This window comes from Metopolophium dirhodum, chromosome 9 (assembly GCF_019925205.1).
Source record: "Metopolophium dirhodum isolate CAU chromosome 9, ASM1992520v1, whole genome shotgun sequence".
Taxonomy (NCBI): domain Eukaryota; kingdom Metazoa; phylum Arthropoda; class Insecta; order Hemiptera; family Aphididae; genus Metopolophium; species Metopolophium dirhodum.
This window is the reverse complement of record NC_083568.1, coordinates 24,211,658-24,228,408: the sequence shown is the minus strand read 5'-3', so window position 1 is coordinate 24,228,408 and position 16,751 is coordinate 24,211,658. Positions and strand designations below refer to the sequence as shown.

Sequence of the window (16,751 nt, the reverse complement as noted above, 5' to 3'; positions counted from 1 at the left end):
TTTATGTCCCTACGGTCATTTGTTTTAGAGTTACACCAAAAACCAAAATCGATTTTCTCGAAAACAGATTTTGCGTAAAAATTCTTGTTTTTCCTTAATTTTTCTTTTGTTTTTCACGTCGCATGTGAAAACTACTGGGAAATTTTTACTTTTGACCCCCCTAGATTCACTTTCCTATCAGAAAAGTTACTATTGAAGAAAATCCAAGCACTTTTACTGTCCTAAAAGGTGACGACAGACACAAAAAAAAAATAATAAAAAAAAAACACACATCATTGTAAAATCAATACATTCATCGCTTCGCTCAGAATCTAAAAAAAAAATATTTTAATTTGAAATTGTCTGTAAACAGCTTGAAACGAGGCAAAATATTTTCAAAATGTAATGGTGTAAAAAAAAGGAAAATATAAACTTTCAGTGAAATTTTCATTTATTTACAGTTATTTGTTTTTGAATTACAACAAAGTAAGAAAATTGCTACATGAGAAATCCAGTGAATATCCAATGTTGATAAATTTTAACTTCCAACGCTCAAAAAATTTAATTCTTATAAATATTTTTTTTTTCGATAAAGGTAGACAAACTTATAAGGAGTCTAGTATTACATAGATAATATTTTAATCTATCTACTAGATTAATTTAATATCATAGATTTATAAAGAAACATTTTTATGAATTTCTAACTCAAAATAATTTGCACGTTTTCGTGATTCTTACGTATTTTGTCCAAATTCAAACTTTAAATGCTTATAAAAAAAATTGTGACTATGGATTTTTTATATTTTTTAACTGTCATTATAACAATACATTAGGAGCATTGTATTAAATTGTCTAGCTTTTTGACCCAACAAATAACATTTTATTTCATAGAAAAAAAAAAACTAAAAAATTGGAAACTGAAAATGTCCATAAACCGCTCAAAACAAGTTAAAATATTATTTTGAAAATGTTATTGAGTATAGAAAATGCTAATTTAAACATTCAGTGAACATTACATGTATCTAATGTTATCTGTTTTAGAGTTACACCAAAAACCAAAATAATTTTGCAGAAAAATTTTTCCTTAATTTTTGTTTTATTTTCCCTTCGCTTTTGAACACTATTGAGAATTTTTAATTTTGAACTGCTGAAAGCACCAACAAGTAGATTTACTTTCCCATCAAACAAAATACAATTGAAGAAAATCAAAGCAGTGTTATTGCCTCAAACGGTGATAACAGACACAAAATAAAAACAAACATCATTGTAAAATCAAAACATCAATCACTCAGAATCTAAAATAGAATTTCAATGACAAATTAGAGATTTTCATGAATACTTTGATAGAAATGTAAGGTTAGTAAGATATTGTTAGTAAATGTAAGTATCAAAATTCAAATATTTTATTTTAAAACAATTATTTGCTCTTTACAGTAAATTAACAATTAAAAAATCACACATTTTAGAAAAATAAATAAATAAATTATAAAAGAGATCTAAATATGGGGAAAACAATTATGAAATAGCTTATATTAACAAAAAATGTTATAATACAAAACAATACCACTATAACTTAGTATGTTTACTCAAAACATATGATTTCTCTTGTTTTACCCTTAACTATGTTTAACTACAAAAGTAGAAGACTTTAAGTGATAGAAAATTGCCTATAAAAAATAATTTTGACAATAATAAATTTGAAGTTTACTTCCCGCAGAATGGTTATACTAAAAATGTGTTGAATTTTAATATTTCGCTAATATTTATGGTAAAATAGTTTTTTGATAATAAATTAATTTTATTTTTACCCATATCTGTTCTCTATTCTCTATATCAATTAAAAATAAATTTAAGAGAATGATTAACTGTTAAAATACATAATATATAGGGTTGCTGCTTATATAAATAAAAGTAATTATTATAATAACAACAAAATAAAATGAGCATAATTTTATAGAGTTCAGGAAATATGAGTTTACCAAGTTCAATTATTGGCAATTGAATCTTTGTTATCGAGTAGAAGAGCTACTGCTTGCCTAACACTCATTTCCCATGAGTCAAGTATATGAGACACTGTAAAACGGACTGGCATCAACATCATCCTTGATTCAAACACATCTTTAACACACATGAGAAATGATGTGCCACCATAGTCGTTGGACGAAATTATACACGCAGGATTTGCAGGGGGATAATTCTCATAAACAATTATGTTGATCGGAGGTACGCAAGGTAGATTTTTATCATCCAACCAACACAACAGGCGGATACAAGAAACTCCACTTGGACGAACTGGATCTAAAGACACCTAAAATCAAATGTTTGGTTAGAAAATATATGCCATATTTTGACAATGTGTTAATTTGTTACATTGTACTAAAAATATATTTATTTTATTTTACCTTAAAACGTTGATCGAGTCTTGCAATTTCACCTTCTAATGCTTTGGGTATGATACTTTGAACTTCGTTGGAATTTTCATTTCCTGCATAAGGTGGTGGTGACCTTTAAAATGCAATTAATAATAAATTAAATGATGGATTACATTATTAACATTAAGAAATATAACTTACAAAGGTCGTTTTTGGCCCACCATAAATTCTATACAAGGGGCAAATGTTCTGTGGAGTGTATGATTAAAGTTAGGAGATTGTATCATTGACCCAATCACTTCAATTAACGGATGTACCTCTCTCATGGTAGACGATTGTGGTGGAGGCACACTTCCACCTTCTCCCTAATAATAATGATTATAGTAATTATTGTAAAAAAGAAACAGTGGAAAAAATTGTTTAAAAAAAACAAAAAGTAATTACTCTGCTTAAATCTAATCTTTCCAAAGCAGTTTCACATTTCAACAAAGTTTCTAGAGGCATCCGTTGGGTGGGAGTTGACAGTATTTCTAAAAGCTTTTTCATCTTGCTTAATTTCTCAACGTCTATAGATATTGATTATTATAATAAAAATATAATATTAAAATTAATGACAGCAGTTAATGTAAGAATAAAATGATTAAACATTATTTTACCTTCATTCCCTATATGTGCAATCATTTTTCGTAAAGGTTCAATGTACTTGCTTAGTTGCCTTACTTTTTCTCTATATGCAATGTCTTCTTGAGCCAGAGGACTTGGGCCAGCATTAGAAGAAGGGTTCATAGGAGTATTTAAAGATGGAACAGAATTACCTGGCGATGGCACATTACCTAAAAAATTAATTCACACACGTGGTTATAAATAGCATATACATATTGTATATGTATCAAAGTTATATAAACCATTATTGAAAATTTTTAAGAAGAACATTTAAAATAAATAGTTCAACATCTAAAATAACTATTTTAAATTCTGAGTGAAACGATGAATGTATTGATTTTACAATGATGTGTTTTTTTTTTTTTGTGTGTGTCTGTGTATACGATAAGTAGTCGAAATAATGATTGGATTTTCAACTTCAGTATCTTGTTATGTGACTGATCCATGGACGTAGTATGCATGAGGGCTACAGCCCCCACAGAAACTTTTATAGCCCCCTCATGGTGTTTACTTTCGCGTTTTAAATGTTTTTATAATTTTCTAGTCCTATTTAGATAGCCCCAACAGATAATTATACCAAACTATGCCAATGGACTGATCTACAGATGGAAAACAGTTAGGGCACTTAATTAATATTTATGGATGCTAATTGAGAAAAGTATAGTATTAATCTATCCGATATATCTATACTCCAACTCCAGTCTATTCCACGCAGGGCCGTAGTATTTATACTTTTTGCGCCCTGGGTCAACAATATTTGTACGCCTACCCACCACGAAAAAAAAATTAATCCATTTTTGGATTGTTTAGCTGTAGTTTTTAATTTATCAAAATTGCACGATGATACATTATTTTAATTATTGTTAAAATGTATAATAACATACAAATGTAATCTATAAACAAAATTACAAACTTAATAGTTATCATTAGGGCTGACAGTATTGAAAATAATTTTCGCTATTACGGTATTGATTTCAATACCGGTTTGAAACGGTATACCGGAAAACCAAAATGTTTCGGTACACCTAAATACTGATATGGTACGGTTAGGGCTGACGGTATTTTCGGTATACCGGTATTTTAAAATTATTTTGGTAAACGGTATACCGTAAAAACCAAACGAACGGTTTTAAAGCTGTTTTCTAGTATCAATGGCAATATTATATATTATAGGATATAATTAAGTATATAATGTGAAACAATAAAAGTAAAAAATATCGATACTAGTTAAATTGTGTTTATTATTTCGGTATACCGTACCATATCGGTATTTAGGTATACCGAAACAGTTCGTCGTTTTTTTACGATATACCGTTTACCAAAATAATTTTAAAATACCGGTATACTGAAAATACCGTCAACCCTAGTTATCATTGATTAACAAAATGAGTAAATGAGGCCAAATGGCCGTATTATAGTCATGCAATGCAAAAAGTCAAAGTATAGGTAATCAAACAAATTCTTACCAAAAAAAAAATTTTATTTATATAGTATATAGGTACCGGCGCCTGGACGCCTAAATGTGTCAAAAATTGGCTGCCCGTGGAAAATGTCCCCATTGCCCCCCCCCCCTTAAATACGGCCAAGATTCCACGAGAGAATAATTAGTTTTCGCGCATCACAACTAACAGCTTTGGACCCCAATTTCTTCTCCAAGCACTTCTTAAATCTAAGATTTGAAAATGTAATACAAGATTATCCATAAGTTTATCTACCTTTTAAAAAAAAAAAATGTCTACAAGCAAATCAAATAAAACTTTTATGAGCGTTTGAAATTCATATTTTTACAACATTTGATATTCACTCGATTTCTTGCATGTTTTTCTTATTTTATTGTAATTAAAAAACGAATGACTGTAGATACTTGACAATTTCACTGAATGTTTAAATTAGCATTTTCTATACATCATACAAATTTGAAAATAATTTGACTCTTTTTGAGCGGTTCACGGACATTGTCAGTTTTCAATTTTCTTAGTTTTTTTTCTATAAATATCAATAAAATTTTATTTATTGGGTAAAAAAGCGTGAAAATTCTTATGCCAGGCTCCTGATATATTATTACAATAGCAGTTGAAAAATATTAAAAATACATAGGCACAGTTTTTTTTTATAAGCTTTTAAAGTTTAAATTTTGTCAAAATTTAATAATTATTTTGTAGTTAAGAATTTATAAAATGTTCAACTTTTATAGCTAAGGATTGAAAATTTAAAAGAAGGGACCACGTAAATAGGTAAATATATAAATTACTTTATTCACAATAATATCATCAAATATACTTGGTAATATCATAGGCTGACTGACCATTTTCAATCAGAATCGTTGTTCTTATGCAAGGATATTATATCATTGAATTCAAATTTAACACCATCCATTACAGTGACCCACTTGTAACCTGCTGTTAGCAGAGCGACATCCACTTACCCACCTTTTTTTAAACATGATTATTAAACTTTCTATAAAATATATTAATATCGCATAGTGCTATGTGATCTTAAAATACTAGCTTTTAACATTTAATTTATTATGTAGTTCAGTTTAAGAATTGTACCTCATAATGGATTTGCACAAAATTAATGTATCTTGTTCAACTAAATGTACACATTTAACTGCTTTAATTTAAATAGACATACCAATTGATCTAATAGGCCCACTCATTTGGCCACCAGGAGTTAGTTGAGGACCACTTGGTGAACCGATCATTTGATTACTAAAATATATAATATCATAAATAGTTTTGAATCAAAAATCATTTTAAATATTATTAAAATTATACAAATTTATATTAATAAACAGAATGATTTAACAATTAAAGGTCTTAAGTATAAAACATGTCTAAGTATAACTAAATAAAAAAAACATACATCATAAAAATGTATACTACATTTAAGTGACGTGAAAAATCTGGATTTCGGAACTTTGGCTTGTGATAGTTTTGTGTATTACTAATGATACTTTCATTAAAACTAAACGTTATTCTGTAATAAATTAACAAATTAATAAATAAATAATATTCATACGATTAAAAACTAACTGGTAATTTATTATTTGTATCAAATTCATCAAATAAACATCAAATGTGGTACGACATGTAATTTGACATGAAATTCAATTTTACTACAGGATGAGTTATATACTCTATTCAGAATAAGAAAGGTACCGGTGTAAGTCTTTAGATGCTTCCACCAAGTCAACCTGGTAAGGCCTTCGGAAGGAAGCCACGTCCATATGCACAAGTTGGCCACCCAATACCTTTCTTATTTTGAATAGAGTATAATATAATATGAAATGTCAAATGAATAACACAACTCATAAAATATCAGAATAATAATCCATAAATAAATAAAATATAATAGTTGTTATCAGTTTGTAAAACTAACAGTAAACCATAAAAAAAAAAAAAAATGTATTAATTACACTTGTTAATATAAATATTATATAATAATAATAAATTTGTCAATTTTATAGTTATATAATTAATATAAGATGGTTTTTCAAAAATACTAAAGCTGAGTGCTGACAAAAGATAAGGTGCCCCGTTTTACTTGGGTATTATAATAATATTACTAGTTGTGGAAAATACGCATTCAGACTAAGTATTTTGCTAAAACTGATATTGTAAGATAAACAATTTCACATGCTTTCCATCACAAACATGGATTCTCATTGTGAGTAATTTGAGGTTCTGACAAATAGCAAGTAAATTCATCTTCATAATCTTCAGAGGATTGCCCCATTAGCTCGGCTAACATAGTTTGTTTTATTATTTGGGTATTGTTGTCTGCGGTTGTCAAAATGTTATTCACAGATAATATTTTTGAACGAACAATTGATTGAATACGGGATTCAATTTGCTCTGAAGATTCAAATTTTAAATTTTTGAATCCAGGGTCAAGCAGACTTGCCATTTGGGCTACATTTACCGGAATGTCATGTGTCTAATCTTCTAAATACTCATCTGAAAACTGTTTTGCCAAGTGTTTGAAAACTATGTTTTTAAATTATGTAGCAAGCACACAGTCTGATTGACTTAAACTTAAGAGGATGTTAGCACACTATTTGTTTTCTCTCTCTGACCCACCGCAACATAGACAAAACGCATTTGCGCAGAATCGTTTTTTCTATGTTTTTAAGTAATTTCAGAGTAAAATCACATACCGATTTTATATTTTATTGTTATTTCACTTTGTATTCAACTATCAAAATAAACAAAAAAATGTTGTAAATTTAAATCATGTTCAAATTGTTTCGAAACAATATTTAGAGAAATCGATATGTCATTCCCTCAAAAATATTATTCTCTATCTTTTTTGTAATGAGTTATTTTACTCTAAGATTACTTAAAAACATAGAAAAAAACGATTCTGCGCAAATGCATTTTGTCTATGTTGTGCGTGGGCTAGAGAGAGAAAACAAATAGTTCGCTGACATCCTCTTAATGGGATTTGATACCGTAATTTTCTGTTTTTGTCTAACACATGCGTGACATAGTATTTTAGATGTGTTTTGCCAAACATACCAATTGATATAATGAAGCAATAAAAATTCTGAAAACAGATTTCAATTTTTCGTCAAGTCTACTTGAAATTGACTTTCCTTAAATACTTTTTTTTAATATGACATTTTTAGGAATTTGGGGGATAATATCAAAAATGTGGGAAAGTCCGTTTCAAGCATAGATAATATAAGAATTATATTATCTATGGTTTCAAGTAGACTTGATGACAAATTCAAATCTATTTTCAGAATTCTTATCACTTTATTAGATAATTGGTATGTTTGGCAAAAAAAACGTCTAAAATACTGTACCATGCGTGTGTTAGACAAAAACAGAAAATCAATAAAATAATTTCTTTAACTATAAATACAACTGCATTTTTTTAGAGAATTTTTTTTTACGATAAGTTAATTATAAATGAGTAATGATAAAGAAAAAATATAAAATAATTAATCACAGAAAATGTATAATTATGAAAGAAGTGTCCATTAAATGTTCTATAACAATAATTCACAATTTTGATACAAAAACACTAGTAGATTGACATTTTCTGGTACTAAACAGTTCTTTTTGGGCGTAACCACATTCCCAGCAGATGAAAAAATTTGTTTTGAACTTACAGATGTCGCTGGTATCGACCAATATTTCTTTGCTAATTCAGCTACTAAAGGATATTTTTTTTTCATGTGACTTCCACCATTCAAATGGATCAAAATAGAACCTCAGTTGTGGTTCTGCTAGGTAATAATGATATTATGTCGAAGCATCATTGATATCATGAACTTCATCGCCATATAGAAATTCAAGTACACCCTTATTCTTTTGGAAAACAACGTTAATTTCACTCTGTTTTCCAGAGTATTCATTTCAACCAGTAAACTTTTGACTTTTGAACGAATGTTTTGATTTCTTCGTGTTTCAATTCTTTATACCTCAAATCAAAAAATGATGAAACTTGTCTTGGAGATACGATGTTTATTGAATTACTAAGCTTAAAAATTCTCTAAGTTGCGATACCACAGTCTGTTTGATAATTATAACAATTTAACTATCATCTTTATTTATTTTTAAGTGATTTTGAATCACTTTTGAAAGAAGTGGTCTAACTATTGATACCGGTGAATGCTTTTCGGCACAAAAAATGGTTGTAACAACTTGTAATGGTTTTAATAAGATTACCAGATTTTCAATTTTTGTCTAGTCATGTAATTTCCAACTTTTTCGCTATTGCTACATTTGTTGTATTATGATCAGCTAAGACATATTTTGTCACAGCACATCTATTAGCATAAAGACGATCTAACATCTTATAAACTGAATTCCATCTTGTTTTACAACTTTGTATTAGAGGTTGTTGGGTTAATCCCAGCTCGTCTTGCATTTTTGTTAAAGCTTGTTTAGCTACATTTGAATGCTTAAAATGCCCAACCATTTTACTACTTAACTGAATTAGTGTATCGATTCCATCTTGTCGTAATCCATTATTGACCGCGAGTTGAATACTATGAGCAGCGCACGTTAAATTGTATGTTTCAGAGATGTCCGTCAATAAATTTGCTGCATTTTTCGCATTATCTGTCATCATTTTCCCTCTAATTTCTTATTTATCAAATATATTTTCTAACTGATGAGCAAGATTTACAGCAGTATGTGATTCCTCCATTGCGTGTGTTGTAAGTGTATACGACTTCGGACACCATTAATCATCATTCATCAATTATATGAATAGTAAGTGTAATATAGCTATGTTGAGATAATGATGAGTGATGACCAACAATCAGATATACATGCTATACTTTTAGAATCTCCCAAGTTTTTCTGTATTATTTTTATTATTAATGATCTTAACGCTTTCAATCTTCATTTTATTGCTCCTTTTTTGCAAATTTTATAATTAGGTTTAACAGTAGCCATAAATTGTTTAAAACTTTCGCTTGAACAAAAAGATAGGGGCATTTAATTTACAGCTATCATTTTTGCCAACGCTTGGTGTATCTAATCTGTTTTTTCAGAATTGCAAATGCGATCTTCCTCTCAATTTACATAAGTTTGTCGTCATGACCAGAAACAACCAACCCTTTATTAATAAGATACATAAATAATTACATCTATATTTAGTTTTTGAAATTTTAATATATTTTTTTTCATATAATACAGGACCAAAAGAATATGAAAAATATACATTTTATAAAAAAAAAAATTCTGAACCTTAATTACATGGGGAATTTAAATACACAAGTATATGAATTTTTAATACATACGTACACAGACTTTAAAAACACGTGTAATTAAATTCACGGGTGTTCATATATTTTATAATTTAAGGTAAGGACTACGTGTACACTGTACACGTGAGTATCAATACATGTACCAAACCGAAAGCCCTAATTTGGACTATTATAGCTCTTTAACAGTAAGTGTTAGCCATTAAAGAACATTGCATTTCATTAAAATGTTAATATTTACCCAGACGGAAGAACATTAACAGGAGATTGTTGAGGCGATGAAGGACTGTTGTGGCTAAGAAATTGATTATTTGCTACAGACCTTGGTGGTCCTGCTGGATAACCTCCAACTACTGGCTGATTAGGAATCATCATCACATTTTCTGGGCCAACAGGCATCTAGTTGAAATACAATAAATAATATTAAACATCAGTCATCAACAAATATTAATGATGTCATTAATATGTCACTCAATAAGATTGGCGTATACAAATTGGTGGGTTGTAATTATAACATTTGTAAATTGTAAATCATAATTTTTTTAGTGTTTTAAGAAAAATGAATCATCAAACAAAAATCTCTCAAACATATTCCAATAACACTAGAAAATATTAATTAACTATAGTCTACAAATACATGCTCTTATAATTAAAAAAATAATAAAATAAGAACAGTATTTGGGAGCTTACTTGGTAACCTAATCACCATTTTATGAGTTATAACCATTCTAGACTTTATATTATATAAAATATTCTTTAGATGCTACTTAAAATTAAAATAAAAGATATTTATAACTTCTTTCAAGCAAGTTTATTTATTGCATAATTAAAAATACTAAATTGAAAGATAATAATAGGGGCAACTAAAAAGTTAGAAAATTATTGGTTTGAAACACTATTATTGCGGGAAAATGCTCTATCGGAAACCCACGGTGTTGGAACTGTTTTTTTAACTGAATAATATTTTGTCAGAATCATATTTTCTTAAATGTTTATGAACTTAAATTTCAACTTGGAATTTTGTTTCAAACTTTTAAAAATTGAGCCGTAACATATATTTAAAATATAATAATAATTGTAGTAAAATAAAAACTTAGTAGTAGTGCTAGTAAAATGTAACTGTCTATACCCTTAACAAAATAAAATTTAAATTCAGAGGGTCATATATATTATTGGAACTTAAAATTTTTTTTATTACAACAATTGAATATTTATTTATATATTTTTAGTATTTTAACAAATGATAATACATGGTGATATATTTAAATTAAAATACATTATTACTTTTCTTGGTTGCATTCGACCCATATTATTTGATGGCATATTACCCGGAACAACCCCAGGCATACCCTGTACTGGCATACCTTGTACAGGCATACCCTGTACAGGAATTTGAACAGGCATACCCGGCATTGGTGGACCACCCATGACTGAAGACATAGGCATAGGAGGCCCTTGACCCATTTGATTGCCCATAGGACCTGCATTAGGATTCTGCATCATTTGTCCTTGACCCATGGGTCCACTAGGTCTCAATGGTGGACCTTGATTCATTTGACCAGGCCCCATTGTCATTTGACCAGGTAATTTATTTTGAGTTTGTGGTCGATTGTTTAATGTCTGCAACACTGAAATTAATATAAAATGTATACAATAGTTATTTGATTATATTTAATTTTAACTTCTTACATGTTGTTGCATTTACAGGACCAGGGTTTTGGTTCATATTCATCATTTGGTTACCACCTCCTATAAAATAAAGAAATAACTGTAAATAATATGCTTTTCAATTAGAAATAATAGTAACCTAATGTTATAATACTTACTCATATCTCTTCCACCTACATGTAACAATAAACGTGCAACAAAACTTAAGTACTCATCCTATAACATAAAAAAATATATACAATTTATTATAAGAAACTAAAAAAGAACACATATATTTAAATATCTCAACATAGAATATAAAGCAATAGTTCATTTTTAATTTAATATTTGGTATCAAATGGAATGGTATTGAAAAAAATGACAGTGTAATAGATTACGGTCATTTTTAAGGAATGTATGGCAAGAACTAAGATTAATAATTATGATAATAATAACTAACCATAATAATAAGAAATAAAAGACATGAATAACGATTAAAAATTAAATTATCTAATATTTTTTATAGTCATTGTGTGAGACCAAAAACATATTATATACTATATATTATGTTAATACATATAACTAGTATATTAATAATATTATACAAATACATATGTATATTGAAAAACTAAAAATTGTCAATTTGACATGGAATTTTTAGGAGTAAATAAGTATAGACAATGTTGAAATTACTAAATACCTAGTCTTTCATAAATGTAAATATTTAATAAAAATGTTCAGAATATATTGTTAAAAATTACAAACTAAAATTAAGTAGGTATAAATGACTAAGTTAATACTAAATAAAAATAATATTATTTAGTTATAAATGAACACACCACATCAATACAAATTGGTTTAATACATAAATGTTTTGAAAATTAAAACTAAAGAATAAAATATAGGTACTACATTTTATTATCAGTTATTGATGAACACGTGTACGCACAAAATCATTAGAATATAATATGATTATATAAAAAGATAATACTCTTCAATAGGACTATATCATTAGTTTTATGATAAAAAAATGCCCGAACCTACTATCTAAATTCTAAACTATTACCTATATTTTAACATTCATATAATATAATATAACAACAGTTTATTAGTTGCACATGGGAAAATTTACAAAATACTAAACTAAACAAATGTACTATTAATAATGAAATATAATGAATTATAAATGAAATAATTATTATATTATTATATTAATAATGTGCCAATGATTACATAGCACTCTGACCACATGCATTTTGAGAAACAATACAGTTATTAAACAAAATCTCGGCAAAATATGTCTGTTGTTGGCAATACACCATGTAAGAGTTTACCATCGTAAATAAGACTATAAGAGCACTGATTTAAATGTATTTTATCTACAGTCGCATAAAAATTTTATACTAGAATTAAGATTTTTAAAAGTTATTTAAATATTTGAAATTGTGGTTTTTCAGAATACAAAATATTTCACTCATGATTTGTGATAATTGAACAACAATTTTACTTTACTGTAACATTGACTTATCCACTTTATTGGCATACAACATATTATCAAGTTGAGCACTATAGGCTGATAATAAAAACTACATTTTTACACTATTATAATATTAAAACACCCCTGTAGTCAAAGCGGAAATTTAATTGTGGGTCGGCAACCCATTTGATAGCAAGAGCCAAAAAATATAAAAATGTTCACTGGTTATAATTTGAATATAGCTAATTTTATTTTAAACAAAAATGTAGGTATAGTCATATCAAATAGTTTATTTAATTTCATAACTGTTAGATTTATTAATTCAACAAGGTGTCTACAGACAAACAAAGTTTTAATCCACAGTTATCAGGCCATACTATCTTAGTTTATACATTTTTATATAAAGTTTAAATTTTTCTCGCGGGCCACATAAAATTACAATGAGGGCTACATGCAGCTCGAGGGCCGCAGATTGCCAACCCCTTGTGTAGGTAAATGTTTTTCTATATAGCTGACATAAAGGAAACAGAAAATGTGTTTTATCACTCTGTATTTACGTATGATATAAGATAAAATATTGTTGATTAAAACAGTGCGTGAAACTAATTTACAACATACGCAATTAACATATATTTTATTAACAATTTATTTAAATACACAGCCATATAAAAGTTTAAATAAATATCTATGATTTATATTGGCAATAATGATTAATATCGTGTAATAATATCCAGTAGTCAAATAAGTAATGATGTACTTAATTTTTATTAATTTAAGTACAGTAAAATCTTGAAACCACGAAAAACAGACAAATGAGTTTTTGTTTAATGTGTATAGAGCCACCAATACCAAATGTTAAGTAGCTACAATATCGTGGATCCAAAATATAATCATTAATATAAATATGTTCAAGACACCCGTTTATTGTTATAATTCAACTATTTTAATGTATCGTTCACGTAAATACCTAAAATTGGCTATGATTGAATTAGAAAATGCATTAGGTAGGTACTTACTTTACTTTTGGCTTTCAAGAATACATGATTCTCCATTTCTAAACTGTTCTTTGATGTGGGCATTCCTGATTGAGCAATAGCTTCATCACTAAAAATACAAACACATAATAGTTTGAGAGATATCACAAATTTTCAGTAATTCATAGTAATGCACGTACATTTTATTGACCACATTGTGTCGAAAACTCGAAGTACGCCAAATATCGTCGTCGCTCATGACTGCTGTTGTAGTATTTTAAATGTACTTAATATTGAATTGTAGTTGGACACTGTACTGCGGTACGAAAGCTGTTGAATTTTTGATTGATAAGTCTATGTAAACCGTCTGTTTTCAAGCTAATTGAAGAGTTACAAAAGAAATAATATTTTTTAATAGCAACAATATTATACTGTCAAGTGTCAACACTAATTTATTGGCAAACGATACTCTTAAACTTTTATAACCACAACTCACTGGTAGGTAAAAATATTTAGTTAACACTAAACGAGCGTTAACAAAAACAAACGCTTTAAAATGATAACTAACACCAAATAAAATAATTAATAATTAAATCTAATCTTCTATAGTATATTATGCTAACACTGGTAAACAAAATATAATCATAGATAATATAAGAATGGATAGGACATAAGAACTTATCACATGAAACTTTAGTGATACTATTTTTAAGGTTATATGGGGCAAATATTGATATGATAATTGATAAATAATAATAAATATTTTAAATATTTAACAAAGTTTAGAGTAATTTTCCAGGCACAAGTGGCACAACAATCAAAATATAAACTGGCAAATATCTAAATATAACTGACTATCATATTGTTATCATTATTATTTAATAAAATAGTTTTGCACATAACTTTAAAAAGCCCCATATCGTCTTTCTCTCTTTACGTTCTCTCTTCCCCAAAAAAGCACACGGCCCCATATGGAACTGGTATAGGCCATAGATAATATTATAAGAATAGGAATTATCTATGAATATAATATTAACTATTATCAGATTTATCCACGGACTTGAGATGACAAGGCGGGCGGGTGACGGGGGACGGCCCGCAAAAGGTTCCTCTGTTATCATCAACACCCATAATTGAATGTTTTCAGCGCTACCAGTGGTTTTATTTAGCGTCACATTTTGTACTAAGTCCGTGTTTTATACAGATGGCGTTGTAAACACTCAATTTATTATGGATGCAACCCCCCGCATTTGCCTCTTGAACATACATTCGAGGCCACTGATAATCTGCTCGTTCCCAGTCCATTATATCATGGTCCGTGGATTTATCGTTTTTTATCATAAAAATTGTTCTGGTCTAGAAACACGGTTGTAGATATATCTACAACCGTGGTCTAGAATGTTTCTAATCCATGGTCTGGATGTTAACAACAGTGCTATCTTCCAGCGACGTTTTGTACTGTACGTGTGTGCGAACAACAACCGGCACCCGCCCGCCTACCAGCCACCGCTACTCGTTCGAGACGTTAGACAACGCTGCCGTGTACGTTTTCTAATTTAGTTTTCACTGTTTTTAGATCTCCGAGCCAACCGACACCACTAAACACTATATTTTTCAATAATATGGTGACTTGGCAACTAGGTTTGCTGAAGGGCCCTATTTTTTGAGTTAATACCTATCACGGATCACACGAAGGGCAACTTCAACACCTCGTCACCCTACCCCTTCCACGGCACCCCTCGATTCGCAATTCCCAAACATTACTATAATCGTTGATTATGAAATGCTAATACAATACCTAATAATATTTTATATTTATAATCAAAGATTTAATATTAAAAAAGCTGGCTCTGCACCAGCTACTGAACATGATATTATTATTGATTTATACATATTATTATATTATATTATAAATCGAGAATTCATAACCAACCACAAAATATTACATAGGTAACTGCATATTAAGCGGATAAGGTGCTGCGGGGCTTGTGCACACTAAAGAACCCCAATTATTGTTTCAATGACGATACCAATAATACATTATATTTGACTTAGGTACCTGGTACCTACCTAGTACCTACACAGTATAATAATACGAGGTATACGAGGTGATAATTCAGAAAGATTAATGTAGACTTATATAATTTATTGTTATTTAATATTTATATTATGTAGATTTAACGATGCCGTATACTTACTCGTATTGCTGTAATGTAGACTGCAGTGTTCAATCAAATAATAATAATATGTATAATTAATTTTGTTTTTCGTTTACCGCAGAGTAGACAACCGTATTTCTTACAACATAATAATATTGTAATATACTACCATTGATTATGAATACTACTAGTATTTATAAACAAAGATATTACCTATTATATGGCTTAGGTACCTACTTTTTTATATATCGAAAAATATTTTATTGTTAGGTATAGATAAATGCTAACTAAACACCACTGCATGTACCTATCGTCTGCCTCATAGAAAAGAACACTATATGGAGTAAAGAGTATAGGTCCGAGACTCGAGGTATAGGTAATACTATATTATGGTCTGTCGTCTGAAAGTAGGTACCTAATGGTTTTGACAACACTTCAAGAGGGTGGGGGTCCGAATATACTTAGGAGTTAGTACCATAATATATGGTCATATGGACCATATGCAGTAACCCTTACAGCTTCGTTCGAAATTCATACGACACGACGTCAGGCTATAGTAATGCATACAAAATGTATTATTATACCTAACTAAATAATATCAGGAACGCAATATTTCTCATTTCTTCGATAAAGTCCGTTTTGCGTTAGTTGATTTTATCTGTGACCGCACAAGCGACTGCGCTCTAGTCTCTAGTGTTCTACGTTTTTTATTTTCTTCATTAACTCCCACACTTGAATTTTTATTTTACCTATATC

The 16,751-nt window shown here is 28.9% G+C and overlaps 1 protein-coding gene across 2 annotated transcripts; it reads right to left on the bottom strand.

Annotated features, from left to right (window-relative positions):
- Positions 1–1,366: 1,366 nt before the first annotated feature.
- Positions 1,367–14,485, bottom strand: LOC132952329 (mediator of RNA polymerase II transcription subunit 15). 2 transcript variants are annotated; one of them, XM_061024610.1, is made up of 12 exons: positions 14,037–14,485; positions 13,879–13,966; positions 11,565–11,622; positions 11,428–11,487; positions 11,023–11,366; positions 9,980–10,137; positions 5,649–5,725; positions 3,008–3,184; positions 2,796–2,917; positions 2,553–2,716; positions 2,382–2,484; positions 1,367–2,287 (listed from the first exon to the last, which is right to left on the bottom strand). In XM_061024610.1, the coding sequence occupies exons 1-12, from the start codon at positions 14,093–14,095 to the stop codon at positions 1,964–1,966; spliced, it is 1,734 nt and encodes a 577-aa protein (XP_060880593.1). In that variant the 5' UTR covers positions 14,096–14,485; the 3' UTR covers positions 1,367–1,963. The 2 variants fall into 2 exon arrangements, with proteins under 2 accessions (XP_060880593.1, XP_060880594.1); XM_061024611.1 differs by lacking the exons at positions 13,879–13,966; positions 14,037–14,485 and adding an exon at positions 12,086–12,168.
- Between the last annotated feature and the right edge of the window lie 2,266 nt (positions 14,486–16,751).

Excerpts from the sequence above, each read along its gene's own strand:
- LOC132952329 (XM_061024610.1), bottom strand. The coding sequence starts at position 14,095 with ATGAGCGACGACGATATTTGGCGTACTTCGAGTTTTCGACACAATGTG. Across the intron at positions 11,488-11,564 it reads TGTAGGTGGAAGAGATATGA|GAGGTGGTAACCAAATGATG; the intron begins GTAAGTATTATA and ends TTTATTTTATAG. Across the intron at positions 2,918-3,007 it reads TGCACATATAGGGAATGAAG|ACGTTGAGAAATTAAGCAAG; the intron begins GTAAAATAATGT and ends CAATATCTATAG.